The sequence below is a fragment of the Watersipora subatra genome, chromosome 9 (genome assembly GCF_963576615.1).
Source record: "Watersipora subatra chromosome 9, tzWatSuba1.1, whole genome shotgun sequence".
NCBI lineage: Eukaryota > Metazoa > Bryozoa > Gymnolaemata > Cheilostomatida > Watersiporidae > Watersipora > Watersipora subatra.
This window is the reverse complement of record NC_088716.1, coordinates 5,480,614-5,501,395: the sequence shown is the minus strand read 5'-3', so window position 1 is coordinate 5,501,395 and position 20,782 is coordinate 5,480,614. Positions and strand designations below refer to the sequence as shown.

Below are 20,782 nucleotides of genomic sequence, written 5' to 3'. Positions count from 1 at the left end.
CAGAGTATTCCGTGTGCGCAACACCCAGTTTATTGTTGTATATCTTAATTTAATTTCTGTTCCGCCGTGAGTATTAATAATGACTTCATAGGCATAGTATGGTAGTTGCTTTATCACAAAAGTCAAATCCGATTCTCATAAGGGTGTTCAAGCTACCTTTCATAAAACTCATGACTTTTAAATCACTCATATATGATGCAGTGGTGCTGCACCTTAACTTCCTGTCCCCCACTGTGTGTGAAAGCTGTTGTTTTATTCATGATTTTATCTAAAATGAACTCATATTAGAGACCACAATGTTGACAAGCATGATCTAATGTCTCTCCCTTACCACTATATTTTATAGTCATTTGTTAAGTAGATCAAAGTCTTATCGAATGGTCTAAAGATAGTACAAGCTAGTTTCAGTGACCTAATAAATTGTAGATAGCTTATTGAGAATAAGAAGTTCATCACCTGTTTTGCTGAAGTCTTTTATTGTTTAAACTTTCTATCTTATTAAGAAGAATATTCTGATATACAGTTATCTTTCTAGCAAAATAGCTAAATATTTCCAAAACTTGATAGTATGATTCATTGGAAGTAAACCTGTGTGTGCCTCATAGCAAAATTGTGTTTGGCTTTTAAATTGATTACGCTCATCTCTGTAGGCTAGGTTGGCTTCACAAAATTTTTTTCCTTGGATTGAAATATATTGTATCTTCATTTAAACTATCGGACATTTAGATTTGATTGACATGTCAAGTCTATCTTGAAATTTTTGCTAAAACAACCAAATGGTACAATTGATAATTTGTGGTCTTACTTTCAGGTGATTGCTTTGATGAGTTCCGGTGTTGCTTCATCCAGCTGGTGTATGAGGAAGTCAGACTCTAGTGAGAGTTTTAGCTCAGACTCAGATAAACTCACACCGAGCAGCTCCGTCGTATCAGGGCTTTCCAAGTGAGTCGGTCATAAAGTGGCACAATCATGTACCCTAATATTTGTTTACTTTCTTCCATAAAAAGTTCTGTTTTCATTGAATGTGTAGGCATTCTCAACATGATAATAATAATAATAATTCATAGCTTAAATAGCTGTATTATATTCGGTCGGTTTATCTCATGTCTATGTTCTGTCATTGTATTGATTGAACAGATAACTAATCTATTTTATTAGCACGATTTTGATCATCATGCAGTATTGTTCATATTTAGTTACTGTAGTTATGTTAGTTTATTCAGTCTATACAACTTTTTAAGTTGAGCATTTAATTGTTTTTTTGTATTTTTTACTTTGTTGTACTTCAATACTTGTTGTGTCAATCAATACTTCCGCTCTAGGTACCGTTGCTATATTTGCTATTATAGTTTTAGTCTTTCTGGTATTGGAACTGCAAGGTTGGTACAGTTTAGTTATCAATAACTATTGTATGTTGTAGCATTAAGGATCTGTGTATATGTGTTAACTTATGTGTTATATAATCAATTTTATTAGCGAATCACAGTCATTATAGTTTCAATCACTGCTTAATAGTGATTCATATTACCTTGATCAAACCATACCTGTTTAGTTTATAACTTAACAAACTGGCTTTGCTAGAGAAGGTTGCATAAGAAGGTTCTTGTTTCCTCTAGAAAATATTATTTTAATTAACTGCCAATAACAGTATTATAGAAACTGATTAATTATATTTTTCAACTAAATAATTTATTATTTAGTTGAAGTTTTTTATTAAGCGGTATTGTTTGATAAGGTTTCTAGGTGACATCATATCCCAATCACTGTTGTTGTAACCGGTGCTGATAATAGCATTCAACCCAGCATGTATCTAAATTGATTATCTTTAAACTTCCCCTTAACTTGAAATTCCTCTCTTTTTGATGGGTTGTTAGTTGAAGTGGTTATGTAGCTACTGCTAGTGGATACTTCTCCATTTAACATGAGGATGTTAATGTGTAAGATATTTATTTTATTCTGCTAACTTTTGACAATGCTTAACATGACAAGCTATGAAAGCACAACTCTTGAAACCTGTAAACCATTGTGTTCCTTGATCAGGGTGTTAATAATTGTCCAAAACATTTTCTAGCAAAAGTGAAGTTTTGGTTGGTGTCACTATGGGTGTGAATATTTCTATGTATTGACTCTTCAATAAATTAGAGACATTTTTCTAGTTTTTATTTGAATTAAAGGTAGCTTGTCAGTTGATATTCCAATGTTTTAGATCTATGTCTAATGCTGATGAACGTAAAAAGGCATCTATGTCATGTGGTAGCATGCACACTGTGTCCTCTGACAGTAGTTCTGTTGGGGAAGCAAGTCATCAGCTCATCATAGACACAGAAGAGATATTTCCCAACCCAATCATTTCTAAAAAAGGATTCATCAATGTATTTGACCAGCCCCACCACAGAAACAAGTGGTCTAAATGTCATGTGGTATGTTTTTTGTATTGGCTAATATACTAGTTATGGAGTGTCCCTTGTAGATATGTTTAAATCCATTATCTGCCTTATATGTATTAATGTAGTATGCAAATCCCTTTCTGCAGGGTGGCAGCCTCATGCATTCATGTTCACAGTCAGATGTTCAACCGCGTTCACAGTCACGAGTATATCATCAGTTTGCATTTGTATTTATATATATTTTTGTTTATACTTCAACTTACTCTCCACTTAACCATGATATTATAAGTAATAATTATCAATTGCAGGTGATTCGACGACCATACCTGTTTCTCTACTCAGGAAGTAAAGACTGTGTAGAGAGAGCTGTTATCAATCTGAGCACTGCTAGGATTGAGTGCAGTGATGATCAACAGCAGTTACTTGGTATGATTCACTCATTCGTCTCTATTTTTGAATTTATATTTATTCACCCCGTTCAGATTTTTGTAGTGCGTTGTTGATAGTTTAACCTTTTCACTGCCGTATGCTCGTTTATGCGAAATCTATGGATTTGCGATTTTCTAAGCAATTATGTAGTAACTTATTTTTATTTTTTGTTGACAAAATCGCCAACAACATTTAGGAGTTTATGGTATTGACAGAGTTGTCCGAAGATTTCTCAATAAAATTAGCCGTTTTAATGTAATGGACAGTGTAGAGTCAGTATAAGCTCTCAAACTAGTACCTTTTCCTTGCCACACATGGGAGGGATGGTGTTGCATAAGGAAATCTGTGCTGGTATATTTTATATATATACAGTCAAACATGGATAACTCGTCCACGGATAGCTCGAACACATGGTTAATTCGAACGGTTTGTTTGGTCCGTTCCCACGTAATGATAAATTGCTATAGATAACTCGAACTCAACACTGTTAATTCGAACTGTTTTTTTGCACAACCGCTACCGAAACGGTTGTTATCGCTTTAGAAAATCACTTTAATCAAAGCCATAGAAGTAAACCTCATCTTTTCGTAATTCATAAGCGTTGTTATTACCAACATCGGCAAAATAATTTTGTCAACGACTTTTCTAAAGGTTTGGTCAAATTTGATTTATACTGCTATACGATTAATAGCACGGGCTTGCCGGATCACGCGCGCAAGGATTTTTGCCACGCACATACAAAACAAAAACAGCATGTTGTTTTGTATGTGAGTGGCGAAAATCCTTGAGTGCGTGACCCGGCTAGCCCGTGACGAACAGTTTTCCGACGTTGATTCCGTGTTGAATCAACGTCGGAATGTTGAATGTTTAAAACGTCTTAAAAATTGTTTTTATTAAACGTATATGTTGTCTTAGCTAAAAAACTATTCATCGTTTGACCTAAACACAGAATACGTGTGTACATTCAATAAGTATCCATTCAAAAAGCGTTAGTGATATACAATGTACCGTTAAACCTCGTAAAACTTTTAATTGAACTGCCTCGGAGTGTTGCTCTTAACGAATCCCAGGTAAAGTAAGGGATTTTTCTTTGGTAACTTTTTCTTGAAGTTGCATAAACTTAAAAAAAAATTGGCAAAATTGATCGTGGGTAAAACGCTCAAAAGAAAAAGATGTCTTTTCTTTTGAGCATTTCAACAACGATCAAGTTTTTCCAATGTCAATCTAAAAAAACTTCCTGGCAATAACATCACCTCAAACAACAAACCAATCTCAAGTGATAGAAAAATCTCTGTACTTTTTGATAAAAACGTTTTAAACTTTACGTTTGAAGCATTTAATTTGAAACAAGCCATTTGTGCTTTTGATTTATATTATAGTTTGCATATGTACATGTATCTACTAATAAATAAGTAAATACATGGACTTGTGACAGTGCTCTGATAACTTGAACGCTCTGATAATTCGAACACTTTTGCTCGGTCCCGTGAAGTTCGAGTTATCCATGTTTGACTGTATATATATATATTTTTATTTTTTCTCACTTTATTTTAGACATATACAACATTTTTATAGAATAGAAATTGTTTTGGAGAAGAAAAGAAAAACATTGATTCAAATTGACTGATTTAAATGTAAAAATGTGTAATTTCACACAATTTTTTCATACCAATCAAAAATTTTCTGTTACAACAAAAAATTGTCATAATTGGAATATAAGAAAATTCAAAGGTGAGCTAACCTGCATTGGTAGCCTTCCGATGATCAATATGTGAGTATACTTGTCATGGTCGGGAATGAATTTAGAAAATAAGTTTAGACTTTCTTTGAGGAGCCAAAGTGGCGAGTTTTAAAAGTTTTAGAAGATTTTGAATTAAATTAAGCTATTCAAATGTATTTTACCCCCCCCACATGCAGTAAAGTCTCTATAATGTCTTGGGACCGGATTATCTATATTATAGGGGTGTCTACTGTAGCTAGAGTTATTAACGATGATTCAATCATCATAGTTTTTACCAACACTGCAACTAACTAGAGACTGCTCTCACGCTTGTCCTAATTTGCTGTTATACATATTGCAGGTGTACAGAATACATTTTCCATAATCACTCCTTATAAAGGCTACATCATCCAATCACTAGATGAGAAGGATGTATTTGATTGGCTGTACGCACTCAACCCTCTGCTAGCTGGACAAATTCAATCGCAATTGGGTAACAAAAATAGGACACAATCGTGATAGTAACAGACTCTCTCATTGGCTACTAGTAAATAGGTATATCTGTAAATTATATATTTGTCCGGCAATCCCCATCATTATATTAACTGATACGAAAATATTCTTTTTGGATTTAAACTATATTTTTGTGTATTTTATCTTCTGAAAGTAATCTCTAAGGAACAATCTATATTTTCTATGAATTTGTGTTTATTACTGCCGGTATGTATGACACCTCATTCAATCAAGAACCATTTGCATTCATTATGAACACCTGCAGGGTGTGTCAATACTCATCCACAGCAAATCAGCTCACATTGTTTGATGCTTATCCAAGACTATTATTCTGTCTGTTCTCAATTTAACATTTTATGTGTATGTTCATACTGAACAATATGTTATCATTGGTATAAAATTCAATCACTGACAGAGATATTTTACTAATCTCTGTGTACTTGTGCATATTTCATGTGATACACTTTTGTTGTTATCTTAACTTCTAGTCAGTCATTGTTGTGATATTATACTGTTAGATTCATTGAGCTAATTATTCTGTTTATTTTCTTAAGAAATAGAGAGTTGTTCCTAATAAAATATTTATTTTATATGAAATAAGAGTCAGTCATAAAGTCAAGTTATACCGTTTGAATGACCGCTGCCGTGGAAGGACACATATTTTATACGTGTAATTTCGAAGTTAGCTTTGCTGTAGATTGGCTCTATTATTATTTATATTGTAAGTGTTATTTTATCTCTTTATACAGTAACAAAGCTTATTTACGAAACAACTTCTTCAAATTGGATAGCATGGCATGAAGCAAATCTATATGGTACTATAATCACTCGTTGCCTTTTTCATTTTTACAAAAATTGAAAGCTAAAGCACTATTTTCAGAAGCTGCTAGAACTTTCTTGCAAACTTGTTTACAAAGTTGATAATCTCTAGTAGTTCCTTTTCTGCTTTCAATGCAAGTTAAATTTCAATGATTGCTGCTTTTGTTGGCTTTACGGAGACTTATATGTTACTGTATTGCTAAGCATAAAAATGGAACGTTTAACAAACATGTAGCTCTGGTATGTTCTCATGCAGAACTAAATACAGCCAATTCGTGTTATGAACAAGTATAATATCTCATGAGAACATCTGGAAGTCAAATGATCCAGACAAATCTCTATAAGTATTACATAACTCACAAAACACTGATAAGAAAATGACTGGTATAATTTTATTTTAAAGAGGCTGCTATAATTCAAGATTTTTCGTAGATATTGTAATAAAAAAAGTGGACGACAATTACGACACCGAGTTTCCACCATTGTCGTCGCAGAACAAAACCCTTAAAACGGAAATGATAGCCCTAAAAAGGGCTGAGGTGGTTGGTGAGACTACTTGCACTCAAAAATCGATTTTGACTGGTAGCCCGAGAGGGTCACTGTCGTCCCCGATAGGATCTACCAATGGGCGAATGGTCTTGGACCCACTTCATGCTTGTAAAAGCGAATGAGCTGTCAATCAGTGTGTACCCGTAATTGTAGACGTCAGAATGCGCAAGAGTTGATGACGTCTTTTCTAAGCCTATAATCCGGCAGTTTCAAATTGCTAACTCAACGGATCTATATTACGTTCATCGCAATTCAGACAAATTTGAATAGTCATTTATAAGGCGCACGCTTAACACTTGTTCAATGTAGAGTGTATGTATGTGTGATACTAGCAATTTTTTTTATGTTAACCATTTATTACCATATTGTTCTAAGATTTGCATGTTGCTATACAAACACACAAAAAATTATTAATACTCGTATTGCGTGATTAGTTAGTGACAAATGTTATCGTTTTTGTATTCGAAATATGTTATTGTGGAATTGGTTGACCTGATTACTGTGCAGCCAATCAATTTGTGGATTTTTCTTGGGATTGCTATATAACCTGCCGGTTTGATCATTGTTGGTGTGTTACTGCTTGGTACTGAGAGATATAACACCAATAAAGATACTGCGTTCTTTACAAACAAGCTCTGCTTGAGTTGAAAAGCAAATAGGTATAACATTCTTGTCACTGTTTCTGACTTTAGCATTGTGATATTAGCCAGCGTATCATAGCTGCATTCACTATCAGTGCTATTGACCGAACACCAAGAATTATTGCGCTTGGCTTGCTAGGGTGTAATAGTTGAGAAAAGTCACCATCGAGTCTGTTTATCGGCTCACCATCGAGTCTGTTTATCGGCTCACCATCGAGTCTGTTCATCGGCTCACCATCGAGTCTGTTTATCGGCTCACCATCGAGTCTGTTTATCGGCTCACCATCGAGTCTGTTTATCGGCTCACCATCGAGTCTGTTTATCGGCTCACCATCGAGTCTGTTTATCGGCTCACCATCGAGTCTGTTTATCGGCTCACCATCGAGTCTGTTTATCGGCTCACCATCGAGTCTGTTTATCGGCTCACCCGCGAGTCTGTTTATCGGCTCACCCGCGAGTCTGTTTATCGGCTCACTCTCGAGTCTGCTTATCGGCTCGCTCTCGAGTCTGTTTATCGGCTCACCCACAAGCCTGTTTATTGACTCATCAAGTTGTGTGAACTCGCTCTTGAGTTGGGAGTTGTCTATCCTTGTCGAGTAGAATTTACTTCAATATCCTGTTATATTTTTAATGTAAATCGAAGAGGCTTTTGGGATGTTTGATATTTTATGACAAATAAAGCCAAGTTTTATCAGTGTTTTTTGCCGTACCAGCTTAAATGTTTTTAAACAAATGTTCAGATGAGTCTCAATTGGAAAACACTCTGTAAGTTACTGATGTAATACGTATGGTTCAAGTTTCACTCACTGGTCATAACATCTGAACCTCTGTTACCTTACAGGGAGAAGCATTGTACTGAAACTGAATGTTTGTCATTCTTTAAACTTAGTATTTTATATAAGATTGACGGTTGAGTCACACATATTTTCTTGTTACAGATGTTTTTGTAGGAGTGCAAAGATAATTAGCTTATTTGCCATTACATGTATACTGTAGACAGCTCTCCCACTTAAACCCTTCCACTATAGCTGCTTTGCGACTACATGATTTTCTTCATTTTATTTCATAATACTAAATTATTGCTAAAAGGTGTTTTGTTGACATATAATGGAAAAATTAACAATTTGGTTCAATATGATGCAGTGCAGTATAGTTTTGGCTCTAGACGACTACAGCTAGTTTTCTGTTCACAGTGGCCTGTTACATATACTGTGGCAGTATTTGTAGTATATTGCAGAGAGCGATGTTTATTGATATGGAAGTCACCTAGCAATTAGCTAGTTGATGCTAACAATGGAAGTAGAATAACTTCTATTAAATAGACTATAACAACCTTTTCAAATATTTGGCGGTATTTGACCATCCTTTCTAATTTATCTGAAAACATTGGCCGATTAGTGCTTGCTATCATTTTGCTATCTTGGTGCCGATTAGCTCAAAGATATTTAGGCCTAGTACTGAATACATCTCTGACATTCGACCAATTCATGCTTTGCCATTCAGTTCTTAGAATTCTTGCAGCCCTCAGTTTTACCTATTGTGAATACGATACATTATACAAATAAGCTGGTTGTACAACGACTGGTACTCACTGACAGTGATTGCAAAAATTTAGGAAACTGTTCTCAAGGGTCACAATTTTGTCTGGTATGTAATAAAAACCTGTTTTTTGTGGAAATTTATACTCTGAAGGTGAGTATGGAAAGTAACCTCGCGAAATGAGACAGATTACTGTATTCATGTCTAATCAGCTGACTTCTACAATAACCATAGTAAATCAACTAAGGACTTCTTTACTTACCCAAGAGTAACACATGCACGGCTATTTCACAACTATCAATATCTTTTATAACTATACATGTTAAACCATAACTGTCACGAACAACTTTAATCCTATTAACTAGGTAAATCAAACACGCTGATTCCGATTTTGTACTCAGAATAAAAATTAGTCCACTAACTTTCAGAGTAATGAAAACTTTTTTACAGCGATTTAGTATCGGTCTCGAAAACAACACGATCGGCACAACAAGCTCCACCCATAAATACGTGACGTAACCTAGCTTTTTAGGAACAGAAGTTACGTAGGGATTTTTAGACCGATTCAGAATAATAGAGATGGGTGTTTTAAAATCCATTAATATCTAAATTCAGCTTTAAAAATAATATCTGTCTTTTCTGAAAGTTAGATAAGCTATTTAGCATTGCATATTTAAAAAAGCGCGATAACAACGCTAGCTTGTGATAAAACCGCGCTTTTTGAGCTCATTTTTCTCGGCGTCCAGCCCATTTAAACGTCATGTAACAAACTACGAGCAATTTTAAATATTTTATATACCTTTCATAAATAACTGAAATTATTTTACAGGCTGGATTTAGATAATAATGGGTTTTAAGACACCCATCTCTAATATTCTAATTCGGACTAAACATTCCTAACTTCCGTTTCTGAAAAAGCTAGGTTTCGTCACATATTTATGGGTGGAGCTTGTAAGGCCGATTGTGTTGTTTTCGAAACGGATATTGAAATGCTTTGAAAAAGCCTAAATGACTTTGAAGGTTAGTGGACTAATTTTTATTTTGAGTACAAAATCGGAACCAACGTGTCTGATTTACCTAGTATATACGATAAAAGTTGTTTGTGACAGTTATGGTTTAATGTGTGTTAAAAATTTCAACATTGATTTTTTGTGATTGAGCAGCTATGGATTATGCTGTCATGCTATTGCATGAATTTGCTTATACTTGAGAGTTTTAGATCATCTGATTTTATACGTAACAGATGAAGGTCCAGCATTGCCTGGCTGATTAAAGGTTTTTCATAGAAAATTAATTTTGAACATTTCCAATATATAACATGTACAAAATTTGGAAGTTGTTTGTTTATTTTGTGAGTGTCTGGCCAACGTATAGCTCAAATATTGGAAAGCTTGACCCATTGCTAAAACTGATTGTTAAAAATCATATCTTATTTCTTACACTACACATTTGCTCAAGATTTAAAATAACTCATGAACACTGGCAGGTAATGTATTTGCGATTTGCTGTGTTTATGTACCCAATGAATTTGAGTAATCAGAGCTAGTAACTCAAGGTACTGCTTTTAAATTTACTATAATAAGATCAGTGGTAGTCCAAAACAAGCAATGAGCGTTTGGAAAAAAAATTGCACACTATAGGAATGGAACTCGCTCCTACGTAAACTTACGTAAACTTACTAAATCAAATATTGGTAGGTTTACATAAGATTGCATAATGTTAATTATTAGTACAATTTTAATTAATTGTACAATGCAAAATGCTAAAAATGACTTGTTTAACAATAAGATGCAAGCAAATATTTAGCACATGTTTATACTGACGTAATAAAATCATTTGTCGAGGTCACTCTCACTGTTAAATTGTATGTCGTATTTTTCTCTTTTGACGGTATGTGTTACAAACGGAGCTCACTGATTCAGTACTGGCTTCAGTCTAATTACTGTCGCAGTGTCACAAATCACTTAGTAGCTGGTTGAATATGGTTGGTTTTCAAACAGGTCATGTAGCAATGCTTAAAATGCTTCATAAAGTCCAGCATGCAGATTATATGCTTATTAAACAATTATAAATGCATGAAAATAAGAAAGGCTTTTAATATCTAAAAATATTAGATGAAATTATTGTGAAGAAAATATTAAATGAGGTATTTGGTCACAAAGTTCGGACTGCGGATCAGCACCTTTAAATGTTCTCAATTCTCACTTGTCCATAACTAACAACTTGGCAGTTGTTTATGATCATTCAGTAAGCAATACTTTAGCACATGGATATTCAACTAATTTGTTTGTGGATACCTTTATGGTTTGGAAACAGTGAGTCAGTGTCTTTCATGCAAATGTTGCATTCAGTCACTAAAAAACAAATACTAGTGCGCAGTCGAGCGTTCAAAACAGAGTGTATTTGCCTAAGATAATTAGGTAATTGTCATTCACAGTCATTAGCACTGATGTTTGAGCTCCACAATGAATATCATGAACAACTAAATGGTCTTTTGTTTGTCAGGGAAAAGAGTATGAGCTCTGGAATGTGAAGCTGATTGCGTAAGTTATATTTAGTGAAGGAGGATGTAAGCCGCTTACCCTATTACTAGCTGTAACCTGCTATGACCTACAAGTGAGACTCGGTAGCTCTGATATGTTGTTCTTGTTAGAGCTCACTTTAATGCTGGCTGTACATATCTTTCCTGCAGAAGGTAAGTTTGATCTCATGATTCCTATTTACAGTTTAGTAGTTGTATGAATGCTGAGAGATTGTTTGAATTTGTTGGTTTTTCATTTCTTTATATGTTTCCCTGGTAAAATCACTATACATGTTTAGAAGAATTTTAGGCTCTGAACAAAGAAATATTTCATACTTGCTATGCTAAAATATTGTGAAGGTATTGTATTTTTGATAAAATTCAATTCCTTGGGCAAATTCCATCATTTTATTATATAACTCAGTAAGCTGTGTATGCAAGCAGCTAGTTGCTTCATGTTAACCTAAAGTGCTTTTAGTATATTTCAATGAAATGTTATTTACTAACTCTTGGTCCTTAGGAGGTAGAAAGCTATTTGATAAGTGCACATAATTGACTCAACCTAAATCGTCTCGTGTTACACTAAACATCAAACAAACTTTTATCGTTTTTTATGTATTCGTATTTTAGGAGAAGTAAATCTAGCCCTTAATAAACCAGCCAGGCAGAGTGGTGAATATAAACCTAATGAGAATTACCCAGCCAGCAATGCAGTCAATGGTGACACTTCAGACTTTTCTCATACAGCAGCTAATCAATCAGTCAACTGGTGGACAGTGGACCTAGGTGCTAAGTACAGTATTGGCAGCATAACACTGTATAACAGACCTGAACCCTTTGGTAAGTCTATTAAGTGTTTATCAGTTCTTTTTTTAGTAAGTCAATTTTCAAATCAAATGATTATAATGAGGTAAGTCAATTTAGTATTTATTAGCTGTTTTTTTAGTAGCAAAATAATGTAAAAGAAGCAAACAAGTTTTTTTTGCAAGAAATTGTTTCTGGCATATTTTTATTACACATACTTTTTAAAACCAAAGCGAATATGATTTTGTTTACAAAAAGGACTGTGAATAACAATATTTTAGCTGTCAGAAAGGCAGTGGCAAAATAGTTGCTAAACCAATGCTGCTGTACCAATGATGTTGAGTGAGGTAATGTTATTTCTAGCGGTTTTAGCGTGGCTTTGGACAAGCCGACAGGTGGACAGAGCTTTTATTAGGCAAAAGATTATAGTACTATAATACTATAATCTTGAAGTATAATACTATATATTGTAACAATATAGTATTGCTGCTATTATAGTATACAGATTAGTTAAGGAACAAGACCATCAAGCATAATCAAATTATTAGAATGATTCATTTCTGACAAAAATTTTATGAAATTTTCCACAACATGGTTCCTTTACTTCTATTTCAGGGTTGTAATCTGGGTTTATTTAGAATAAAATTTATTCCCTTGATAACTTAACTTTGTAACATCAAGTTTTTGTGATTTAGTCATGTCAAAAATTGTTGGAAAAAACCCTGTTTTGCAGAGCTATTTTGTTTTGTATTATTAGGGCTGAACTTTCTTGAAAAATTAAAATTATTAATATTTCTGAGATTTGTTGTCTCAGCCTAAATAAAATTGATATTTAATTAGCACTTTATGTTTAATAAATGATTGGTTTTTGAGATTTAAATCATAATTTAACTGCTATCACTTTGATGCCTAAATTTGAAACCTCTTTTTACAGGAGGCAGGACTTGGTTTTTTAATATTGTCATATTGCAGATCAATGTCAATAAAATCAGTTTTGGTGTTTCAGCTATTTAAACTATGTCCAGTGAAAACTGACAAACTCTGTTTTTTTTTCTGAAAAAAACTGCTTCCAGCCATCAAAAATACATTAATGATTAAGAGGTATAAAAAAACTATGGCACAATGAATTTGTGTTTTGAAGGTTTATGAATTCAAATTATTATCACAAGAGTTTGTTCATAAACACAGCATACCTCTGGTACCTGATGTAAAATGATTCAACTTTTGAATTATTCAAGGCAACAGCTACATATTCTGGAAGCTTTCCATTTAACAGCTTTGAAGTAACCAAACTGAACTTACAATAGAGCAATAAGGCAGATACTTTAACCTAAAGTCTATAACTGTTAAAGCTCTGAACTGTCTCGTTACACTTGTCTCTTCTTGGCAAGCTATATAGTGAAAAAAAGTTTACTTTTGTTCAATAGTATGTCAAAGTTTATAATTATACTTTGAAACGATTAGTTTGTTAATTGTGTGCCTATGTACAGTGGATGAAAAAATTTTGTATTGTATTTCCGACCTAACATGTAGCTTTTAGTGTCTTACTTCAGCACAAATTAACATGAATAAGAATTTGTTTCATTTTCTTATTTTTGGGTTCTTTTGCTGCGTTTTTTACTTTGTTCATATGCACTTTATTTTCTGTGTTTGTAGTTTTTATCTTGTTCTGTTCAGTAATGACTATACATTGATAAAACTTATTGAGGTTTATTATCTTCTTGTTTAATCAGCGATAATTTTTTTATACAACATAAGATTAAAAAACACTTTTGGTACACATTGCTTTAATAGAAACTTACTCTATTCTGATTTAGTGATATATTATTGGTGGATAAAGTGTCACTTTTAAAACTGATTTTATACTTTTGAAACACAATTTCTTATCTGTATTTCAGTAACATTAAGTTTTATTTGCGCTGCACAATAGCCAGTCAAATCTACAGGTTAATGCACTACTGATCAATGACATCATGGCTTTTTATAAAATTATTTTGCACTAATTATTTCAGCAAATGCAACATATTTAATAGGTTTATTAATTCACAGTGGTTGTAAAATAACAAATACAAATCTTATTACTTCATGAAGCGCCATTATTTTAGAAGCAAAAATAATATATATAAACATATTTGACTAGAGACAACTTTTTTATTATTATATAGTATTTCATTTTTATATGAATTGATATTATTCAATTGTTAGTCTTGCTCAACTATGTTCGTAAACATAATTTTATTGATTACGATATCAGAGAAGATGAGTTATGTTTATTTAAACTTACGCAATAGTTCATAAGATTAGGTGATAAGATTTTCATTGTGTGAAAAGTTGTCAGCACCATTGCTTTAAATAAAAATCTCTTTGCACATGAAGTACTTTGGTGCCTTTCACCAATTTCTTAAACCTATGCAGTTTGGTAAAGCAAAATGGTTGCCTTTTTTCATTATTTAGGCACTCATACCACTAACCCATTTAAAGTGCTGAAAGTGTACAAAAAGCACACATTTATTGTTAGTGGCAAGAGAAGACAACATCTCACATTTCTATTTGCAAAATCCATATAACAACACCATTTGCTACTATTTCAACTCTAGTATTAGCTAAGATCAAATATTCTACGTTTCGTTTAACATAACCTGTTGCAGCACTTTATAGGAAACTCGGCTACACATGTAATCAATTTACCTCACAAGTTCAGCCTCTCAGTTTACTTTCCTAAATTCAATCTCACCATGTAAAGTCCGATGTTACAGGTGGGAGGTTGAAACAAGTGAGTATTCTAACCTCTTCCAAAACTCAACCATCAGACCCTTCACTATCATCAGGTGACTGGACAAGAGTCTCTTATCAGGATGCTGCTTATCAGGAAGTAGCTACTCATAACTTTAATCCACCAATAGAAGGACAGCATGTTGCTATACTGAACACTCATGAGAAGGGTCTGGCTCTGGCAGAAGTACAGATAAGAGGTAAGCTATCTATGAAGCTTCATGAAAATTGAATAAACCATGTGTTGCAGCTCTTCAACTGTTTAACTGTACATAAAGGGAAGCGAGGAAAACCAAATATTATTATAAGCAGTGATAGGTTAAACTTGAAAACAATAAATTATAAGACAAAGCGTGTTTTATCATTTGTTTATAGAAGTGTAAATAAATAATCGGTTAAGGATAGAAAGTGCAGTTGTTGTAGTGGTTTAGGTTTACAAAAGTAGGTATAAATTAATTAGTTAGGTACAATTTGCTGAGTAATAAAACAATTCTTCAAGTAATTCTACAATTCTTTACAAAGATTGTACATGTTCCATAAATTGCTAGAACGGCAGCCAGCTGACTAAAAACTACGAAGTAATTATTTAAAACACTCAACTCTTCTTCATATAATTTAGCTACAAGGGATTCTCTAGATGCTTTTTATTAGGCAGGGAGTCTTTGTGATAGAAAAACTAGTGAGTGTTCACATTATATTTGATATATATTTTCAACTCCTATAGCTCAATATGAAAAGAAAATATTAATAACTGCACTGTACAAGTTATCGGCTAGTTTATCAGTTTGCATCCAAAGAGCTGTACTGTTAGAAGGTCATGTGCAGAAGCAATGTTCCATATTTAAGATGTTTTTTCAACCAAATCAACGTTACATGAGCAATAATATAGCTGTTGAAATAGTCATCAGGTACAACCTTTCTATTCAATATCCGAAATATAATTATTTGGTGCTTTTTTGAAACTTCATATGAAAAAACGACACTAGAATAATTTATTACCCAAACTCACTGACCTAAGAAATAAGAGTTGGAACTTTTTCAATGCTGTTTTATACATCTTTTTAATACACATACCTTATTAGCTAGCAATAGTTCTATGTTATAACATTACTTAGCTAATAATCATTTCACTGACAAAGGAAACTCTGCTTGAAAATCGTATTTCTTTGTTGCAGGAGTTATATGTTTTATTATAACATATACAAAAATGATAATTTGGTTACACAGAAGATAGCTGTGCGGTTAAAGCCATATGAAAGAATCCATAAAAAGGTTTTACAATGAAATATCATATGTTTGATTGTCAGCAGCTATGAGATACCAGCGAAAATTTACAAGCGTTCTAACTCTTAAAATTTTTCGTATGTTAATCAAAGTGTTTGGTATGACCACGTATTTATACAAGATATTTAAAAAACGTTAAATGTCTCGGTAAAGCCACTCTCTAGTTAGTTGCAATTCAAACAAAGTAAATAAGTGCATTGCACACTTATAAGAGGCATTCATGTTCTACGGTTTTTGCCTTATGGTGTAGAACACAATGTTTTTGTGTACTATATATACTCATACCCATATACTCATTGTTTATTTTGTCTTTTTATTTATTTGTGTCATAGATATAATAATATTAACTTATTATTTTGTTACTATTTGTAATGATGATGATTTTACCAGGAGGTGATTGCATTAGATAATTACTATGGATTTTTACAACACTCTATGTGCGTCTATAACCTACAATGGTTTTGCATGGCAACACTGGCATGCGAAAGTTGGTATGACAATTTGCATGTCATTGAAACGAACTAGAACCATATAATTCTACACCAAATAATTTTTTCATTGTAATGAATGCAAAGCAAAATTACTTCACTTTTAGCCATTACTTGGTAATGATTTCACATTCCCCTTTAAGCAATTTAATATTTTTATTTTATCAGAATTTATTTAAATGACACACTTTTTTCAAGTTATAAAGTGTGAAAGTGTCAGTAGTTTGATAAGGTTTGAAAGCCTTTACAGTTGTTTTTGTTTTCTCTCCTAATTTATGTCAGCTACACAAATACAAGTACACTTTTAAACAACTACACTTTTCTCATGGTACTTAGTTTGTACAAATATAAGTACACTTCTACAGAGTTAGTGTAGTTGGAACAACTGGAAGTTAGAATGGCAAATTTTTTTATATTTCAAATAATAAAGGATTTGTTGGACAAAAGATTTTTTGTTATTGGGGCAACGCATGGTAATTCATCTAGTCAAGCGATATATATAGCTTGTTATATATAATATATATCAAGCTAAATATACGATAGTTTGATATATATATATATAATATATATATATATATATTTATGATTTATAAACATTAATCAAGTTATCGTATATACATTATATTTAGATATATCTCATATCATGTGGACATATTTAATAAATTTTCAATTATCTAATAAATTTATTTACTATCAGGTATCAAAAACGTTTAGTTTTATTTATTAGCATTATGTATGTTATTTTTTACTGTTTGATTTTTGTATTATATCATAGTTGACGACTTCATAATTAATTTTGTTTTGCTGGTTAATTCTGCTTACAAAGCTACGGAGGATCAGAAAGACATTCTCATAATTAGATATGATTGTTAGACAGAGTTTCATTCATTCCATAAAGTTTCAATTCAAAAAACTGTTCAATCAATCAACAAATAACATTTATTCATGCTGTAAGCATATCATTACTTTATAACCTTTGTGTTTAGATTACAGTTATTCAAGAAGTAGAAACTGCTTCCAATCTCATAATGATGGAACCAAACCAGCTTATAATGCAGTTGATGGTGATCTAACTAAATACTCTTCAACTCTAAAAAGCACAAATGGCTGGTGGAAAGTCAATTTTGGAAGACAAATCCTATTTAGAGAAGTTAAGGTTTTTGTCAGAAATGGAAATTGTGATGAGGGCCCTTGTTGTAAGTACTTATGTATTAATGTATTAATGTTTATTGGAGTTGACAAATCATATCTAAAGAAATTAGAGTTGGTCAAAGTTATAGAAGGTCAAAGTGAGTGTGATCCTTGATGTAATGTTTAGTTCTACATTATTGTTTTGGCCGATGAATAGGATTAACTTCCTAAAATTGCATACTCTGACCTATTCTTCCAGCAAAACTGCCGCAGACTAGCTTTTGCTCAGTATCTTTGCAGCCTAAGCTGCATAATGAAATACATAAAGTGATTCCATTCAATTATTCATTGTAGACCAAGTATGCTTTAAAGACATCAACCTAAACACTAAGTTACGTATGGCTCTAAATACACATTTATTTGAGCTGCTAATGTTATTTTTCCACTAAATAAAAGAATCATTTAGTTGACTCTATCAACAAGCAGACTACAAGTTAAACATCTGAGAGTTTTAGTTCAGTATAAATATCAGTCTACCTGTATTGTTAGAAAAATAATGCTTCACAAGAATTGAACTAAAACAGAACTTCATCATCAGTAGCTGTCTAAAAGTATTAAAGTTTCAATACATTCAATAATTCAGTATTTCCATTAAATTACTAGCTATTAGGTTTGTATATATTTTATTATCAAAATTTTGTTTGTTTAGGTGTTTCAGCAATCTTAAAACTTTATTTCACATTACAGCAAGTCGGTTGAAAGAAGTCTATTTCCTCACTAATCCGTCTGGTACAAGCTCCAACCCCAATATTAACAGTGTTGATGGCTGGAATATATGCTCGCGCACTGAGTCAGCAATAGGAGAAGAATATACAAAGTCTTGTGACAGTGATCCCATCAATCCTCTCACAAGACAGTTCAGTATCTTTAGCACAGCTGACACATGGATAGAACTGAGACAAGTAGAGGTCTATGGTCATGGTTAGTACACCTCAAAATCACTATTATATGTATACAATGACACTCAACCAGTTGTTGAAATGGCTGAATGTATGAGTTAAGTATTTTTGCCTAAATTTGATTTGATAGATTTATCTTTTACCATCATAATTATGCTAAGCAATGAATAAGCTGGTAATTTTTTTTGTCGTAACAAGCAAGATTAAATTATAAACTTCATTTGGCTAGTACATGTTGCACTGCAATTTCAGTGCGGTGTCAACACACCGTTTTATTTTTGAAAAACTAGTCTATGAACTGAAAACTGAAAAAATTACTGCAAGCAAAAAAATAAGGCAATCATTGAACTTTATGCTCATTTAAAATAAATTTCAGAAGTCACCATAAAAAGTTTGTGTGGGGTTTATAAGGTAACCATGTAAACCATTTCTAGACTTTCGGCAAAAAAATTGACATGCTTCATAGTATAAAGCACTGATAGACATATACTTTTTAAAGATAATATACAGACATAACTGGTAGAGATAGGCAGAAATTAACATTGTGCAATCTTTTTTGGTACTTCATGAATTTATGAATGATTCACACTATGTAATTTTGTAGAGCTTCCTCAACTGAACATTGATGCGCATGTTGATATTAAAATGGAAGCAGTAACTACCAAGTCAATTACATTATCTTTTAAACCATGGGCTCAGCTTATGATAGGAGGTCTTCCACCAACTAGGTGAGCTGTAGGAGATTAAACACGAAGATGATCGACTTAGTACTAAAAATCTTCCAACTTGTCTATAAACAGGAAGTTATGACATAACTAATTTGTAACATTTATTTTGCTGTAGCTAAGTCTTTGTGTGTCACATTCTCAACAAAATCGGGCAGTGTCATTTGATTTCTAAAGAAAGAAAACTTGCTCAACAGCTGTAGTCAGTTTGTATAAATTACCAATACATGTTGGTTTTAACAGCTGTTGGTGAATGTAGCTATTCCAGTTAACAAGATAGCTGGCATTGCCTATTTATCAAATTTTACCAACTATTATTGGCAGCTGTATTGGGCTAACTGAGCACTTGGTTCATAACTTGGTAACAAAGCCTATTTGAAATATTTCAGATATGAAATAGAAGCAAGTAACTCTGGTGGCACCCAAACTGTTACTCACAACAACAACTTCCCAAGACTGAGTGTTACCTTTTCTGAACTGGGTCCTGGAATCTCCTACAGTTTTACTCTCTCTTGTTTGGTTCAAGGATACAAATGTCCTGGAAACACCCCCACTATTTCTCAATCCACTGATTGTGCAGGTTAGATGTGTTTTTTCTCTGTGATTGACTGCTGAATTACAAGTTTACATAATATTTTCACCAAATGATACTTTTCGTATTTGCTTAGATTAAAACTGTTAGAATACTTAAGTTTACTATGTTATACTCACACAGTTTTGTATTGGTGAGTATTTAACTTTATACTACTCAACTAATTAAACGCTTTACCCGCATTTACAAAGGCTACAATACTTTGGCTCGGAATAGTTCAGGCTCTACAAAATGTCATCCAATAGAATTTTATGAAATATTTCTCTAGACACAGATAAACATTGAGTCAAAAAAGAGGAGAATAAAAATCTATTTTGATTCAACATATGTTACACTGTAGTTAACATGCCTAAATCTGCATACTATAATAAATTGTACCTTTTTTTGATTGGCTGCTAAAATTTTAGGTATTAAATTGTAATGTAATATTTATGTAAGCTATAAAAATAGATAAATGTAACAATTATTACTTGATTGCTAAGAAACATTAATTTTTCAGTAGCAACAGTTAGAATAGTTTGTGTTATACAAGAATATTCTAAACAATTTGCAGAAGACAATCATGAAAATAACACTTCAAACCGTTATGATGTACATCAAAATCAAAGCGTTATTAGTTTTCTATTTAGTAAAACTTGGTGTACGCTTAATGTAAGTAGTCTGAACTAGAACATAAACATCGAACATGGACATCTCAGATCAGCGAAACTCAGAAAGTTAAATTAGTGATATGGTTAAGCAGGATCTGGATTGTTTAATTCATATGCTGTATCACTTAAAGAAACTCTGATTGCACACACTTAAACCGTCAACTTATTAATAATGCTTTCAGAGCAGTTGAAAAAATTTTAGCTTTGAAAGTTAAAGTTCTCTACTTTGAATCATCAAAATACCGGTGCATGATATTTA

The 20,782-nt window shown here is 32.7% G+C and overlaps 1 protein-coding gene across 1 annotated transcript in view; it reads left to right on the top strand.

The window, feature by feature from the left end:
- The window catches only part of LOC137404726 (uncharacterized), a 111,931-nt gene that overhangs the window by 54,377 nt on the left and 36,772 nt on the right, over positions 1-20,782 (top strand). Inside the window, 10 exon segments of the mRNA XM_068090957.1 lie at positions 812-942; positions 2,207-2,420; positions 2,696-2,813; positions 4,898-5,051; positions 11,156-11,292; positions 11,749-11,958; positions 14,679-14,894; positions 18,345-18,578; positions 19,161-19,284; positions 19,671-19,861. Of these exon segments, the coding sequence (XP_067947058.1) occupies positions 812-942; positions 2,207-2,420; positions 2,696-2,813; positions 4,898-5,051; positions 11,156-11,292; positions 11,749-11,958; positions 14,679-14,894; positions 18,345-18,578; positions 19,161-19,284; positions 19,671-19,861 (1,729 nt within the window).